The sequence below is a fragment of the Scyliorhinus torazame genome, chromosome 14 (genome assembly GCF_047496885.1).
Source record: "Scyliorhinus torazame isolate Kashiwa2021f chromosome 14, sScyTor2.1, whole genome shotgun sequence".
NCBI classification, from domain to species: Eukaryota; Metazoa; Chordata; class Chondrichthyes; order Carcharhiniformes; family Scyliorhinidae; genus Scyliorhinus; species Scyliorhinus torazame.
This window is the reverse complement of record NC_092720.1, coordinates 7,782,253-7,799,863: the sequence shown is the minus strand read 5'-3', so window position 1 is coordinate 7,799,863 and position 17,611 is coordinate 7,782,253. Positions and strand designations below refer to the sequence as shown.

Here is a 17,611-nt window from a genome sequence, read left to right as displayed (position 1 = left end):
CCGCCCGCAGAGCTATTGCCGCAATGTCGTTAGTGCCTATGGACGTTTCAGTACCCATTGCCTTGATCCGCTTATTGACACCACTAAGAGTTTCCTGATGAGGGCATAACCGATAGCTTCCGTGACATGTTTCTTTATTCAGCGTTTTTCAACTTCTGTATTATCAGCCGACTGTTTGTCTACATAACCCTCACGCTTGGCCCAGTTCTCGTGGTTATTTTCTGGTAACTTTACTTTCATTTCTTCGTTATGTTTTGCTCCCACAACTCAAGTTAACACACGTAATACTCACTTGAGGCCGAAGTCAGCTCCAACACTAACCGGCACGAAATATTCCGTTTGATCTCCAAGCACTCCACCGCCTAAAGCATTCAACTCTCCAGCAACAGCGCGCAATGACTGCAATGTTTTTCGTTTGAAGGATGCGGTGGATCAACTTGACCTGGTCTGTCTATTTCAGGTTCACAACTTAGATAGGAAATGGAGGCCAGCAACACGTGGAAAAACACCACTTGTATGCTCCCCTTCAAGTCACACACCATTCCCACCTGGAGAGAAATGTTGTTTCCCCCATTGTCGCTCAGTTACAATTCTGATACTCCTTCTTTAACAACTCTGTCGATATCTCTGCGTCACATGAATGACACAATTGCAAGGAGACGGAGCGTGCTGCCGTTTTAAGTGCAATAGGTTTGGCCAATGAAACGTCGGCGTGCGACCTAGGGCCCAATCGCATGAATCAATCAAAAGAAAAGTAATGTCTACCAGGATGTGTTCACATCCAAAAAACTGATCCGAGGGCCCACGGCATCATGTTCCCAGGGGTGAAGGACAATATAGTGCCACGGAACGCCAGGTGGAACGTGTTCCATGAGATATAGATACTGGGCCATGCAGCGTACCATCACAACGTTTTCTTTGACTGCCTTATCACTTCACGAGTACTGGCGACCCGAGAGTTGGACAGGAGCAAATAGATTCCAATGCAGTGCTCCCGTTTAATGCAAAGGAAAGTTTATTTGGGGAAGAGAATTGGAAGCAAGCTGCCAAAATGAGTGATTGCATAATTGAATCATTTCATCAATTTTACGATTAATTATATAACAAGGATCATTAATTCGCCCAATGCCTGCAAACCATAGTTATTTATTAGCTACGATTTTCTATATTGTTTCTGGAACTCAGAGCCGACTTTTGCCTGTTGCTTCGCTTGAAAAAGTATCTGTTTAATTCATTTCTACCAAGGACTGCATTGTTCAGATTGGCGGCCCAGGAAATATGTGAAGCAGGTTGGATGGAACAGAAAGTCTGGGCAAGTGGTGCATTGTTTGAGAACATATGTTGCCATGCGTCCCTCCTTCTTGACACATGTTTTCACGACACTTCCTAACTACGACTATCCCGCCTCGCAATGTTGTATCACTGTTTTGCCATTCAAACAGTCACTCCCTGTTTCTTGGCTCAGTAATTGCATCATTTATTTCCACTCCGATGCATTCATAGATACATAGATACATAGAACATACAGTGCAGAAGGAGGCCATTCGGCCCATCGTGTTTGCACCGGCTCTTGGAAAGAGCACCCGACCCAAGCCCACACCTCCACCCAAGCCCCATAACCCAGTAGCCCCACCCAACACTGAGGGCAATTTTGGACACTAAGGGCAATTCGGCATGGCCATTCCACCTAACCTGCACATCCTTGGTCTGTGGGAGGAAACCGGAGCACCCGGAGGAAACCCACGCAAACACGGGAAGAACGTGCAGACTCCGCAGAGACAGTGACCCAAGACGGGAATCGAACCTGGGACCCTGGAGCTGTGAAGCAATTGTGCTAACCATCATGCTACCGTGCTGCCCACTCAAGGTGATGAAGTTCCCCCAAAACTCAGTCCTAAATCTACTTCCCCTTATTTTGAGGATATGCCATCTATTTCTGCTTTCAGGCGCCAGTGGAAACAGCCTGCCTGCACTTTTCCTATCTATACCCTTCATAATTTTATATGTTTCGATAAGACCCCCCCCCCCCCCCCGCATCCTTCTAAATTCCGAAAAGTACAGTCTCAGTCTACTCAACCTCTCCTCGTAATCCAACCCCTCAGCTCTAGGATTAACCTATTGAATCTCCTCTCCACAGCCTCCAGGGCCAGTACGTAAGGTAAGGAGACTAAAACTGAGCACAGTACTTCAGGTGTAGACTCACTAATACCTTATACAGTTGCAGCATTACCTCCCTAGTTTTAAACTCCTCGCCCATTCACTTAAACTATCCAAATCCCTCTGCAGACTTCCAGTACCCTCTTCACTTTTTTATTTACCACTCATCTTAGTGTCATCTGCAAACGTGGGCATATTGTACAAGGTCCCACAACTCCAAATCATCTATGTAAATTGTGAACAATTGTGGGCCCGACACTGACCCCTGAGGGAGACCACTAGCTACTGATTGCCAAACAGACAAACACCCATTAATCTCCACACTTTGATTCCTATTAATTAACCAATCCTCTATCCATACTATTACTTTACCCTTAACGTCATGCATCTTTATCTCATGCAGCAACCTTTTGTGTGGCACCTTGCCAAAAGCTTTCTGGAAATCCAGATATACCACAACCATTGGCTCCCCGTTGTTGACCGCACTGGTAATGTCCTCAAACAATTCCACTGAATTAGTCATGCACGACCTGCCCTTTATGAACCCATGCTGCGTTTGTCCAATGGGACAATGTCCATCCAGATGCCTCGCTATTTCTTTCTTGATGATAGATTCCAGAATTTCCTTACTACCGAATTTAAGCTAACTGGCCAATAATGACCCACTTTCTGTCTACCTCCTTTTTTAAACAGTGGTGTTACGTTTGCTAATTTCAAATCCGCAAGGACCACCCAGAGTCTCGTGAATTTTGGTAAATTATCACTAGTGCATTTGCAGTTTCCCTAGTCATCTCTTTTAGTACCCTGGGATGCATTCCATCAGGGTTAGGAGACTTGTCTCCTTTAACCCCATTAGCTTGCCCATCACTACCTCCTTAGTGATAACAATCGTCTCAAGGTCCTCACGTGTCATAGCCTCATTTACATCAGTCACTGGTATGTTTTTTGTGTCTTCCACTGTGAAGACCGACCCAAAAGACCTGTTCAGTTCCTCAGCCATTCCCTCATCTCCCATTATTAAATCTCCCTTCTCATCCTCTAAAGGATCAATATTTACCTCAGCCACTCTTTTTTGTTTAATATATTTGTAGAAACTTTTACTATCTGTATTTATATTCTGAGCAAGTTTACTCTCACAATCTATCTTAGTCTTCTTTATATTTTTTTAGTAGCTTCCTGTTGCCCCCTAATGATTTCCCAATCCTCTAATCTCCCACTAATCTTTACCAATTTGTATGCGTTTTCCGTTAATTTGATCCTCTCCCTTATTTCCTCAGATATTCACGGTCGATTTTCCCTCTTTCTACCGTCCTTCCTTTTTATTCGTATAAACATTTGCTGATCACTGTGAAAAATTGATCGGAAGATTCTCCACTGTTCCTCAACTGTTTCACCATAAAGTCTTTGCTTCCAGTCTATCTTAGCTAGCTCTTCTCTCATCTCCTTTGTTTAAGCACACTAGTGTTTGATTTTATCTTCTCACCATCCATCTGTATTTTAAATTCCACCATATTGTGATCGCTCCTTCCGAGAGAATCCCTAACTATGAGCTCATTAATCAATCCTCTCTCATTACACAGGACCGGATCTGGGACCGCGTGTTCCCTTGTAGGTTCCATTACATACTGTTCTAGGAAATTATCACGGATACATTCTATACATTCCTCCACAAGGCTGCCTTGACTGACCTGGCTAAACCAATCGACATGTAGATTACAATCCCCCATGATAACTGCTGTAACTGCTGAAAACACCTCTATCAGTAACCTCTCCTATTTATTTTTGCTTTTAACAATTCTCCTAATTTTCCTTATCATTAAACCCATATCTTCATGTAACAACCTGCTGCGTCGCTTTCCATTTGTGTTTTTACTTCCCGTTTTGTTCCTTTTAGTATTACTGGGCCTATTCACTGACCTCTCCTCAGTCACTGTACCCTGTACTGTGACCCTTTAGGTTTTTGACGATGGCGTTTCTGCCTTACACTTTCCCGCTTACTGCCTTCTGTTTCTGTCCCCGTTTTACTTCCCTGCGACTTCCGGAATCGGTTCCCATCCCCCTGCCACATTAGCTTAAATCCTCCCCAACAGCACAAGCAAACACCCCCCATAGGACATTGGTTCGACTCCTGCTCAGGTGCAGATCGTCCGGTTTGTACTGGTTCCACCTCCCCAGAAGCGGCTCCAATGCCCCAGCAATTTGAATCCCTCCCTCTTGCACCATCTCTCGAGCCACTCATTCATCCGATTTATCCTGACATTCCTACTCTGACGAGCTCGTGGCAGTGGTAGTAATCCTGAGATTACTACCTTTGAGGTCCGACTTTTTAGTTTAACTCCTAACTCCATGAATTCAGCTTTTAGGACCTCATCCCGTTTGCTACCGATATCGTTCGTGCCTATGTGCACCACGGCAGCTGGCTGTTCACCCTACCCCCCCTAGAATGTCCTACAGCCGCTCCGAGACATCCTTGACCCTTGCACCAGTGAGCCAACATACCATCCTGGAGACCGGATTGCGTCCGCAGAACCACCTGTCTATTCCCCTTATGATTGAGCCACCATCACTATAGCCATGCCATTCTTCTTGCTGCCTTCCTGCGCAGCAGAGCCAGCCACTGTGCCATAAACCTGGCTTCTGCTGCATTCCCCTGGTGAGCCATCGCCCTCAACAGTATCCAAATCGGTATATTTGTTTTGCAGGGAGATGACCGCAGGGGACACCTGCACTGCCTTCCTACTGTTGCTCTATCTTTTGGTCACCCATTTTCTATCTCCCTCAGTAATTTTCAGCTGTGGTGTGACCAACTCAGCAAACGTGCTGCCCTCGACGTCCTCAGCATCACAGTGGCTCCAAAGTGAATCCACCTGCAGCTCCAGAGCCGCAACAGCCACCGACACTATCGACAACTCCACGAACCTCCATGTCATCGGCAAGCTTACGAAGCCACCCATCCACTTCCTTATCCAAGTCATTTATAAAACCACAAAGAGCAGAGGTCCAAGAACAGATCCCTGGTCACCGATCTCCAGGCAGAATACTTCCCATCCACTACCACTCGCTGTCTTCTTTCGGCCAGCCAATTCTGTATCCAGACAGCCAGATTTCCCTGTATCCCATGCCCCCTAACTTTCTGAATGAGCCTACCATGGGGAACCTTATTAAATGCCTTACTGAAATCCATATACACCACATCCACTACCCGACCTTCATCAATGTGTCTCGTCACATCCTCAAAGAATTCAATGAGGCTTGTGAGGCATGACCTATCCCTCACAAAGCCATGCGGACTATCTTTAATCAAACTATGTTTTTCAAAATAACCATAAATCCTATCTCTCAGAATCCTTTCCAATATGTTGCTCACCAGAGACGTAACACTGATTGGTGTGTCATTCCCAAGGATTTCCCTAGTCCCTTTCATGGACAGAGGAACAAGATTTGCGTCCCTCCGACCATCCGGTACTACTCCAGTGGAGAGTGAGGACGCAAAGATCATCGCCAATGGCGCAGAAATCTCCTCCCTCGCTTCCCTTAGTAACCTTGGGTATAACCCGTCAGGCCCAGGGCACTTATCTATCATGATGCTTTTCAAAATTTCCAGCACATCCTCCTTCTTAATATCAACATGCTTGAGTCTATCAACCTGGCTCACGCTGTTCTCATGAGCAACAATGTCCTTATTTCGAGTGAATAATGAAGGAAAATATTCATTTCGGGCCTCCCGTTTCTCCTCAGACTCTAGGCACAAGTTCCCTCCACTATCCCTGATCGAACGTACTCTCACTCTGATCATCCTCTTATTTCTCACGTAAGTGTGGAACGCCTTGGTGTTTTACCTAATCGTTCCCGACAGGGCTTTTTCATGCCGCCTTCTAGCTCTCCTAAGTCCATTTTTGAGTTCCTTCCTGGCTACCTTGTAACCCACTAGAGCCGTGCTAGATCCTTGCATCCTCAACCTTACGTAAGCTTCCTTCTTCCTCCTGACTAGAAGCTCCACTTCTCTTTTCATCCAAGGCTCCTTCACCTTACCATTCCTTCCTCGTCTCAGTGGGAGAAAACTATCCAGCACTCGCAGCAAGTGCTCCTTAAACAACCCCCACATTTCTGTTGTGCATTTCCCCACTTTATGCTCCTCAGCTCCTGTCTAATAGCAGTATAATTTCCCCTCCCCAATTAAATACCTTCCCATACTGTCTGTTCCTATCCCTCTCTATGACTATGGTAAAGATCAAGGAGTTGTGGTCACTGTCACCGAAATGCTCTCCCACCGAGACATCTGACAACTGGCCTGGTTAGTTGCCAAGTACCAAATCCAATATGGCCTCCCCCTAGTCGGCCTATCTACATTTTGAGTCAGGAATCCTTCCTGTACACACCTGACAAAATCTACTCCATCCACACCATTTAGAGTAAGGAGGTTCCAGTCAAAATTAGGGAAGTTGAAGTCACCAATGACAACAACTCTGTTACTTCTGCACCTTTCCAAGGTCTGCCTCCCAATCTATTCCTCCACCTCTCTGTTGCTACTGGGGGCCCCATAGAAACTCCCAACAAACTGACTGCTCATTTCTTGCTTCTGACTTCCACCCATACAGACTCAGTAGACAAACCCTCCTTGACTACCTCCTTTTCTGCAGCTGTGATGCACTCCTTAATTAACTTTTTTACCTCCATCCCTCTTCTTCGTAAAACATCTATACACCGGATCTTCTAACAACCATTCCTGCCCCTGTGAAATCCATGTCTCTGTAATGGCCACAAAACTGTACTACTGAGAGTACTGATCCATGCTCTCAGTTCATCTCCCTTATTCCTGACACTCCTTGTATTGAAACAGACACACATTAACCCATTCCACTGCGTGCAACTTTGTCCTATCAACTGTCTATGTTTCCTCACAGACTCGGTGCATACTATTTCTGCCTGTTCAACAGCTACCCTGTCCTCTGATCCATAGCTCTGGTTCCCATCCCCCTGCCAAACTAGTTGAAACCCTCCTGAAGAGCTCTAGCAAACCTCCCACGAAGGATATTGGTGCCCCTTCAATTGAGGTGCTACCCGTCTTTCATGTACAAGTCCTACCTTCCCCAGAAGGTATGCCAATGACCCACATATCTGAAGCCTTCCCTCCTGCACCTGCCCTGTAGCCACATGTTCAGCTGCACTCACTCTCTGTTCCTTGCCTCACTTGCACGTGGCACTGGTAGAAATACTGAGATTACTACTCTGCTTGTCCTGCTCTTTAGCTTGCAATCTAACTTCCTAAAATCACTCTTTAGATCCTCATCCGATTCTTAGCAATGTCGTTGGTGCCTATGTGCATCACGACTTCTGGTTGCTCCCCCTTCCCCTGAAGAATCCTGTAGACTCGATCCAAGACATCCCTGACTCTGGCACCTGGGAAGCAACATACCTTCGGGAATCTCGTTCGCGACCACAGAATCTCCTATCCGTTCCCCTAACCAATGACTCTCCTATCACTATTGCTTTTCTTTTCCCCCCTCTTCACTTCGGAGCCACAGAGCTAGGCTCAGTGCCAGATATCTGACCACTAGGGTCTTCCCTGAAAGGTCATCTCCCCCAACAGCATCTTAACGGCATACTTGTTTTGAAGGGGAACGGCCACGGGGGATACATGCGCTGTCTGACCATTCATTTTCCTTCGCCTGACTGTAACCCAGCTACTCTTATCCTGCACCTTGGGTGTGACTACCTCCCTGTAATTCATCCCGATCACCTCCTCGGCCTCCTGGATGATCCGAAGTTCACCCAGCTCCAGCTCCAGTTCCCTAACACGGTCTCTGAGGGGCTGGAGTTGAGTGCACTTCCCGCAGGTATAGTCAGTGGGGACACCAGTGGTGTCCCTCACCACCCACATCCTACTTGAGGAACATGCTACTTCCCTAGTACCTGCTTCCATCACATTCTCCTGCAGCGAGTTTCAGGCACCACCTACCCTCCATGTAAAAAAACGTCCCTCGCACAACTCTTCTAAGCGTTGCCTCTCGTACCTTAAGCCTATGTCCCCTAGTAACTGACTCTTTCACCTTGGCAAAATAAATTCTGACTATCCACTCTGTCCATGCCCCTCATACATTTGTGGACTTCTATCAGCTGTCACTCAACCTCCGTTTTTCCAGTGAGAACAAAACGAGTTTCATAGAATCATAGAATCATAAGATTTACAGTGCTCAAGGAGGCCATTCGGCCCAACGAGTGTGCACCGGCCCTTGGAAAGAGCACCCTACACAAGTCCACACCTCCACCCTATCCCCGTAAACCCACTTAACCTTTTGGGACACTTAGCATGGTCAATCCACCTAACCCGTACATCTTTGGACTGTGAGAGGAAACCGGGGCACCGGAAGGCAATCCACGCACACATGGGAAGAACGTGTTGACTCCGCACAGACAGTGACCCAAGCCAGGAATCAAACCTGGGACGCTGGAGCTGTGAAGCAACTGTGCTAACCACTATGCTACCGTCCTGCCCCAACCTGTCCTCACAGCAAAGGCCATCCATACCAGGCAACATCCTGGTAAACCTCTTCTATGCCCTCTCCAAATCCTACACATCCTTCTGGTACTGTGGTGACCAAAATTGAATGCAATATTACAAGTGTGGCGTAACTAAAATTCTGTACAGTTGCAGCATGACTTGCCAATTTGATACTCAATGCCGCGGCCAATGAAGGCAAGCATGACGTATGCCTTCTTGACTACCTTCTCCACCTGTGATTCCACTTTCGTTGACCTGTGCACCTGTACACCCAGAACCGTCTACCTATCAATACATTTAAGGCGTCTGCCATTAACTCGATATTTCCCACCTGTATTAGACCTTCGAAAATTCCTTAGATCCCTGAAAGTTGCCACTCAGGTTGAGAGGGTTGTTAAGAAGGCGTACGGTGTGTTAGCTTTTATTGGTAGAGGGATTGAGTTTCGGAGCCATGAGGTCATGTTGCAGCTGTACAAAACTCTGGTGCGGCCGCATTTGGAGTATTGCGTGCAATTCTGGTCGCCGCATTATAGGAAGGATGTGGAAGCATTGGAAAGGGTGCAGAGGAGATTTACCAGAATGTTGCCTGGTATGGAGGGAAGATCTTATGAGGAACGGCTGAGGGACCTGAGGCTGTTTTCGTTAGAGAGAAGAAGGTTAAGAGGTGACTTAATTGAGGCATACAAGATGATCAGAGGATTGGATAGGGTGGAAAGTGAGAGCCTTTTTCCTCGGATGGTGATGTCTCGCATGAGGGGACGTAGCTTTAAATTGAGGGGAGATCGATATAAGACAGATGTCAGAGGTAGGTTCTTTACTCAGAGAGTAGCAAGGGCGTGGAATGCCCTTCCTTCAACAGTAGTGTACTCGCCAACACTAAGGGCATTCAAATGGTCATTGGATAGACATATGGACGATAGGGGAATAGTGTAGATGGGCTTTAGAGTGGTTTCACAGGTCGGCGCAACATCGAGGGCCGAAGGGCCTGTACTGCGCTGTAATGTTCTATGTTCTATGAGTCCGGGTCGTTCGTCGCCATTACATCAGTGGCAACATTCACTCAGCTTTATTTCCAACCATTGAAAGGTTGTTTCTTTAATGTGTGCTGTTGATCAAACAGCAGCAACTTCAAGAAGTGACTGTGTAAAGCAGAAAAAAAAACATAACATACATATTTGTGAAGTGTTAACAATTCAATTTATTTTTGCTTCCGAATCTGAGGCCGTCCAAGTGAGTTCAATAAATTGCACCAATTAAAAATGCAAGGCCCTTGATCAAATTGTTCGGTTGAATGGTACGAATCCATGAAAAATAAATGGAGAGAATGCAAAGACAACGTGTCCCAGCAATGATGAAGGGTGGGGCCACAAGGATATACAGGATTGTATAATGAAATGAAGGGAGGCTGATGGTGAAGTTGGGGGATTAAAACAGTGGATATACGAGAGGAGTATTGAACATCGAAGGGTTACTCAAAGATTAATTAGGAAAGTACCATGGTAGCTGTTTTTACATTTACATGAATAGGATGGGAATAGAGGGATACGGACCCAGGAAGTGTAGAAGATTGTAGTTTAGCCGGGCAGCATGGTCGGCACGGGCTTGGAGGGCCGAAGGGCCTGTTCCTGTGCTGTACATTTCTTTGTTCTTTGTTCTTTGTTCTTTGTTGAAAGCGAAGAGGGGGCAAGATAATCCATGGCGGGCAAATAGTGGAAAATCCCACTGGTTGTGTAAGTGCATTAAGTGGAAGGAGATCACCAGTGACAGTTTGGGACCAAGTAGGGACCGAAGTGGCAATCTGTGTGCAGAGTCTATACACGTAGTTGAGGTACTAATTGAGGATTTTGCATCTGTGGTCCCTATGAAGAAGGACAATGTAGGTACAGAAAGCAGAGAGAACTGTGATATAATTGAACAGATTGGCACGGATACGAATGAGGTGTTCGGGACTTCAGCATGACTAAAAGTGGATCAGCCACCAGGCCCAGATGATACTTATCCTAGGATGCTGTCGATGGCAAGGGAGGATATTGCCGGAGCTTCGTCGTTCATTCTCAAATCCTCTCTGGCTGCAGGAGAGATGCCAGAAGACTGGAGCACAGCTAACATGGTACTATTATTCAAGAAGAGAAGTTGGGAAAAGTCAGGGAATTACAGGTCAGTGGATCTAATATCAGTTCAGGAAAATTATTAGAACAAACTCTGAGGGAGAGAATTAATTGCCACTTGGAGAGGCAAGAATTAATTCAGGGTAATCAGCGTGGTTTTAAAAGAGGGAGATGATATCTAACAAACTTGATGATTTTGGGGGGAGAATTAGACTAGTGTGTAATTGAGGGTAGTGCAGCTGATGTAGACGATGTGGACTTCAGTAAGCCGGTTGACAATGGCCCGCATGGGAGACTGGTCAACAAGTTAAGAGCCATTGTGAATCAGGGCAATTTGGCGAATTGGATCTTATTTGCCTTATTGCCAGCAGGTAGAGTATAATTATCGAAGGTTATTTTTGTGACTGAAAACATGTACACAGTGGTGTACCTAAGCGATCTATGTTGACTCCCTTGCTGTTTGTTGTGTACATAATAAGATGTGAATGTGGGGTGTATCATCAGTAATTTCGCAGATGACGCAAAATGTAGCGATGTGGCAACTAGCAAAGAGGCAAGCCTTAGATTGCAGAAGGATATAGACTGACTTTCTGGATTGGCAGCACAGGGTAAAATTGAACTTCATCCTGAAAAGCGTGAGTTGATGCATTTTGGATGAACAATAAGGCAATAGAATACACAGTGCTTTGGAGAAAGGTAGGGTGTAGCGGCTTAAAGGGAACTTGCAGTGCATGTCCAACGGTAGCTGAAGGCAGCAGGACAATTCGAAAAGTTTGTTAAAAACACGTATGGGATACTTGCCTTTAATTCCGAAGCATACAATATAAGACAAATGTGAGGTAATGCATTTTGGAAGGGCTAATGCAGGTAGGGAATATACAGTGAATGGTAGAACCCTCAAGAGTATTGAAAGTCAAAGAGATCTAGGAGTACAGGTCCACAGGTCATTGAAAGGGGCAACACAGGTGGAGAAGGTAGTCAAGAAGGCATACGGCATGCTTACCTTCATTGGCCGGGGCATTGAGTATAAGAATTGGCAAGTCATGTTGCAGCTGTATGGAACCTTAGTTAGGTCACACTTGGAGTATAGTGTTCAATTCTGGTCGCCACACTACCAGAAAGATGTGGAGGCTTTAGAGAGGGTGCAGAAGAGATTTACCAGAATGTTGCCTGGTATGGAGGGCATAAGCTATGAGGAGCGATTGAATAAACTCGGTTTGTTCTCACTGGAACGAAGGAGGTTGAGGGGCGACCTGATAGAGGTATACAAAATTATGAGGGGCATAGACAGAGTGGATAGTCAGAGGCTTTTCCCCAGGGTAGAGGGGTCAATTACTAGGGGGCATAGGTTTAAGGTGAGAGGGGCAAGGTTTAGAGTAGATGTACGAGGCAAGTTTTTTACGCAGAGGGTAGTGGGTGCCTGGAACTCGCTACCGGAGGAGGTAGTGGAAGCAGGGACGATAGGGACATTTAAGGGGCATCTTGACAAATATATGAATAGGATGGGAATAGAAGGATACGGCCCCAGGGAGTGTAGAAGATTGTAGTTTAGTCGGGCAGTATGCACGGGCTTGGAGGGCCGAAGGGCCTGTTCCTGTGCTGTACATTTCTTTGTTCTTTGTTCTTTGTTTTTGACCAGGCATGTTATGCTGAAGTTGTATAACACGCCGGTTAGATCACAACAAGAGCAGTGTGTGCAGCTCTATCACCACACTATGTGAATGATGTGATAGATAGGAAGAAACATTTCTCCATACTAGAGTGGCCAGTGACGAAGGACCATACATTTAATGCCAGGACAGGAGATTCAGGGGGGAATCGAGGAATAAGCCTTTTCAAACAGAGGGAACTGGGAATCTGGAATTCATTGCTTGAAAGGGCGGTAAAGACGAGAACCAACAGAATGTTTAGGAAGCCTTTCGATGAGCACTTCACACATGGACACGAATTAAGTGCTGGAAAATGGAATTGCAATAGATAGATGCTTCCCGTCCGGTGCAGACACGATGAGCCAAAGGGCCTATTTATTTGTTATAAAACTCTATGACTCAATGCCTCCATGAAGAGCTGTAGCCTTGCACCATTGAAATATTGAAGAAAGGAGAATTACCTGCACAAATTACACCAGCTGCCTCCTCTTTCAGGGAACAGTTATTATGAGCCAACTGTTTCAATTCACACTTCCACGGGTCGTCCTCGGTGCCGTTGCAGTGAACTTCAACATTTAGCATGGACCACTGACCAGCCCCAAATTGGGAATCTCCTGATCCAGATACAGCATTTCCGCAGCCCAGGAATATCCCACAATCGACCGCAGATAGTAAACCAGCTGCCAAAGCTAGTGGCTTGAACTCGCCCAGCACATGGACTCCCTCCACGTTCAAGCATCGCATGTCTGTCGCCTATATTTTAGAAAAAATGCATTTTAAAAGTAGTTACTTTATGGCTGTCACACCGATTTGAGACACTAAGGGTTGAATGTTCGCTTCTGGACAGGACAAAAATGATTTTTTTTTAGCGTCCTGAATCTGTCACTCACTGGATTTTCACTAGGGCGCCGTTAATTTGTTACCGTTTTTATTCCAGTTTATCTGGACTAGGTGTGTTCTTAACTTTCTTGAAGTTGGCTTTCTCCAATTAATTGTTGTTTTCCTGGATTATTCCAAGTTCCTTTCCGTAGTTAACCTAAAACGTATGATCCAATAATTACTGTCCCCTAAGTGTTCCCCTCAGAGACATTAGATCCACGTGACCCTCCTCCTGCCGAGGAACCACAACCAGCAGTGCCTTCTTTCTGGCTGAATCTGAAAAATACTGATGGTAAAAACTGCCCAGAACATAGCCAAGGAAACCTTTACGTTTTCGATACAAACCCAATATACATTCGGATAATTAAAGTCCCCATTATGGCTATTTTATTATTCTCTCTCTCTCCGTAATTCATTGTAAATCTATTTCTTCCCCATCTTCACCACTTCTTTGTAATCTATAGACCACATTAAGCGATATTATTTCAACTTTGCTCCTTTAGCTCGTGTCAAGTATATTGGATTTATGCTCCGAGCTTCCCAGCGTCGAACTTCATAGACGGGCCCAAAGTTGTTTTGGAGGATCTGATTCGGAATTGTACAGGTATGCACTCGCATCGTCATTTCCCAGATGTGCTCAAGACCTCTGAACAATTGCACTGCGCTGTGAACCATAAGAACATGCTATTTAAATCCTTAAATTGGGATGGTTCCTCACAGGTACACCGACAGTTACTCCGAAAACATCTGAAGAATTAGTTCTAACTTCTGAGTAACCACTGAAAGCAACTAGACTGATACCGGCACGGCATTCAGAAGACAGCCACAACCAGTTACAGGAAAGAGGAACTCCCGAGAGTCTCTTTCAGTCGCCCTGTTCGCCTCCATTCCCGACCCTCGCGGAGCCCGAAAATTCATCCCTCAAGTCTCCAGTTCTAAATGATCTACATGGTAAATTTCACGTCAATACTTTTGTAATTTGCAAGATTCTAACATAAAAAATAATATGCAGTATAAGCTGTTATCTCAATAAGTATGATGTGGAGATGCCGGCGTTGGACTGGGGTGAGCACAGTACGAAGTCTTACAACACCAGGTTAAAGTCCAACAGGTTTGTTTCGATGTCACTAGCTTTCGGAGCGCTGCTCCTTCCTCAGGTGAATGAAGAGGTCTGTCGCAGACCTCTTCATTCACCTGAGGAAGGAGCAGCGCTCCGAAAGCTAGTTAAACAAATCTGTTGGACTTTAACCTGGTGTTGTAAGACTTCGTACTGTGCTCAATAAGTATGGCACATTGAGCACATTTGGCGATTGATATAATCATAGTACAGAGTTCAAGGGGTTACGAAAGAAAATTAGATCTATTAATACAATCCAAATGTACAATGTAGGCAGAGAGAAGCATAATGTGTACTGTGATAGGAGTAAACCTTAATCATAAGAATATAAATGAACTGGAGGAAGAGATGGTGACAAATCGAAACGTGCACAATATTAAACCAACAAAATTATGCACTGGTTGGGGTGTCATGTACTCACACTATGATTGAATTTCCTCAATTCCTCATTCTACATTCCATCAACTCTGCAAACCTGAATTTCCATTCAGTTAATTTTGATAAACTATTAGGACAGATTACACCGAGGATCAAATTGTTTATTCTTGTGTTGTAGAATTCTAGAAACGTGCCCTTACATCAATTATCCCAGGGTAACTTTCTTGATGGCTAGCTAAAATTCCTAGGCAATTAGTATCAGCATTTTGCTTTGCCCAGAAATCGTATTGGGCTTGAAATTGATTTGGAAATCATCAGTAAAGATGGCATTTTGGATACATGCTGCTGCTTTGCACCAGTGCCTCTAGCATGTCCTCCGGCGATGTTTCCTCGATGCGATGCCCAACGCTGCAGTAAAAACTTGTGAAGCAAACTTTTTTAATATTTGTTTAATCTGCCAGCATTTATTGCCCATCCCTAATTAGCCTTGGGGCGAATGGATACATTAATGGCAGATACAGTATAATTTGTACAAGTGTGAGGTTATTCACTTTAGAAGCAAAAACAGGATAGCAGATTACTACCTGAATGGTTGTAAGTTTGGACAGGGGACTGTGCAGCGGGACCTGGGTGTCCTTGTGCACCAGTCGCTGAAGGTAAGCATGAAGGTACAGCAGGCGGTAAAGAAGGCTAATGGCATGTTGGCCTTCATTGCGAGAGATTTCGAGTACAGAAGCAGGGATGTGTTGCTGCAATTATACATGGCCTTGGTGAGGCCACACCTGGAGTATTGTGTGCAGTTTTGCTTTCCTTCTCTGAGGAAGGATGTTCTTGCTCTCGAGGGAGTGCAGCGAAGGTTTACCAGACTGATGACAGGGATGGCGGGACTGTCGTATGAGGAGAGATTGACTAGGTTGGGATTGTTCTCGCTCGAGTTCCGAAGAATGAGGGGGGATCTCATAGAGACTTATAAAATTTTAACGGGACTGGACAGGGTAGATGCAGCGAAGATGTTACCAATGATGGCTGTGTCCAGAACCAGTGGTCACAGTCTGAGGATTCAGGGTAAACCATTTCGGAAAAATATAAGGAGACATTTCTTCACACAAAGAGTGGTGAGCCTGTGGAATTCATTACCACAGGAAATAGTTGATGCCAAAACTTTGAATATATTCAAGACGCGGCTAGATAGAGCACTTGGTGAGAATGGGATCAAAGGCTATGGGGAGAAAGCAGGATTAGGCTATTGGATTTGGATGATCAGCCATGATCGTGATGAATGGCGGAGCAGGTCCAAAGGGCCAAAATGCCTCCTCCTGCTCCTATCTTCTTTGTATCGATGTATCTATGTAAGTAGTGTCTGAACTGGTTCCAGGTCTTTCGTGTGGCCACTATCACCATGCTGCTGGAATGTGTGTGCGGGAGTGTTGTGGTGGACCCTGCTCCAAACTCAAACTTTTCATGCACCTCCATGAGGTAACACAATTCCACTCGATGGAAGGCTTTCTCAGAGTCCAGGGAGACAATCACCTCTGTTGTCTTCTCCCCGGATTGTGTCATTATTACGTTTTGCAGGCTTCTGATGTTTAGCAGGTTGCTGGCATTCGTTGTTAGCTTTCTGGTCTTTATAAACACGTTCTGATCTTCTGCAATCATCTCTGGCAGGCAGCTATCCAAGTGCCTTGCCCGATCTTTCACCAGAACATTTGTAAAAGTGTTTAAGAGTGAGTTGGGTCTGAACAGTGCCAATTCTTTTGGGTCTTTTTCTTTCTTGTGATCAGTGAGATCGAGACCTGGCCAACGTGGGCAGCAGGGCCTCCTTCAACAGTGAGTCATTAAACATCATGCGCAGATGTGGGGCCAGTGCTATCACATATTTCTTGTAAATGTCTACTGGTAACCAATCCAGACTCCGCGCGTTCCCTGACTGTGTGGAATTAATGCGTCTCACGATTTCACCAAGCCCTAGCCGTTCTTCCAGCCCTTGCTTCCTGTCCTACCCCAACCCCAGTATATCCAGTCTCTTGAACATTGGAACATAGGAATTTTTCAGAGTTACTCACTAATTCTCCATCGCCTGTTCTCTGATCTGAATTAGGCTTTAGATTCTAATCCCCCTCCCAATACAATCTAACCTCCTTCCCCTCCCCTCCCCGTAACAATACTAGAAAATCTCCCTGCGAGGATATTCGTCCAAATCCTGTTCAGGTGTACACCATACTCCTTCAGGTCCCACATTCTCCTTCCCGTTTCCCAATGATTCAGAAATCGTAAGATTACTACTGTGTTTACAGTCACCGTCCTAGATCCCTAAAGTGGGCTATCAGGACTTCTCCCCTTACCTGTCCCATCATTGGTAACAATTTGTCGACGATGTCTGGCTGTTTACATTCTCCCCCAAAACTACAATGCAGCTCACATATCCGTCAGCTTGGCACGAAGGTCCACGTCGGTACCAACAACATAGGCAAGTCTAGAAAAGAGGACCTGATTAGAGATTATAAAGAGCTAGGGTTCAAATTTAAAAACAGGTCCTCAAGGGTCATAATCTCCGGATTACTGCCCGAGCCACGTGCAAATTGGCATAGGGAGGCAAGAATAAGGGAAGTTAACACGTGGCTGAAAGAGTGGTGTGGGAAAGAGGGGTTCCTTTTCATGGGACACTGGCATCAGTTTTGGGACAGGGGGGACCTATACCGTTGGGATGGTCTCCACCTGAACCGAGCTGGGACCAGTGTTCTGGCGAAAAGAGTCAATAGGACATTAAACTAGAGATTGGGGGGGAAGAGAAAGTCAGGGAACCAAGAGGTGAAGTAATCAG

General features: G+C 45.5%; 1 protein-coding gene across 1 annotated transcript in view; it reads right to left on the bottom strand.

The window, feature by feature from the left end:
• Positions 1-16,446, bottom strand: part of LOC140389464 (scavenger receptor cysteine-rich domain-containing protein DMBT1-like) — a 138,030-nt gene extending 121,584 nt beyond the window's left edge. Inside the window, exons 1-2 of the mRNA XM_072473594.1 lie at positions 16,258-16,446; positions 12,878-13,169 (exon numbers count right to left, since the gene is read on the bottom strand). Of these exons, the coding sequence (XP_072329695.1) occupies positions 12,878-13,169; positions 16,258-16,446 (481 nt within the window). The remainder of the gene's footprint in view (positions 1-12,877; positions 13,170-16,257) is intronic.
• Between the last annotated feature and the right edge of the window lie 1,165 nt (positions 16,447-17,611).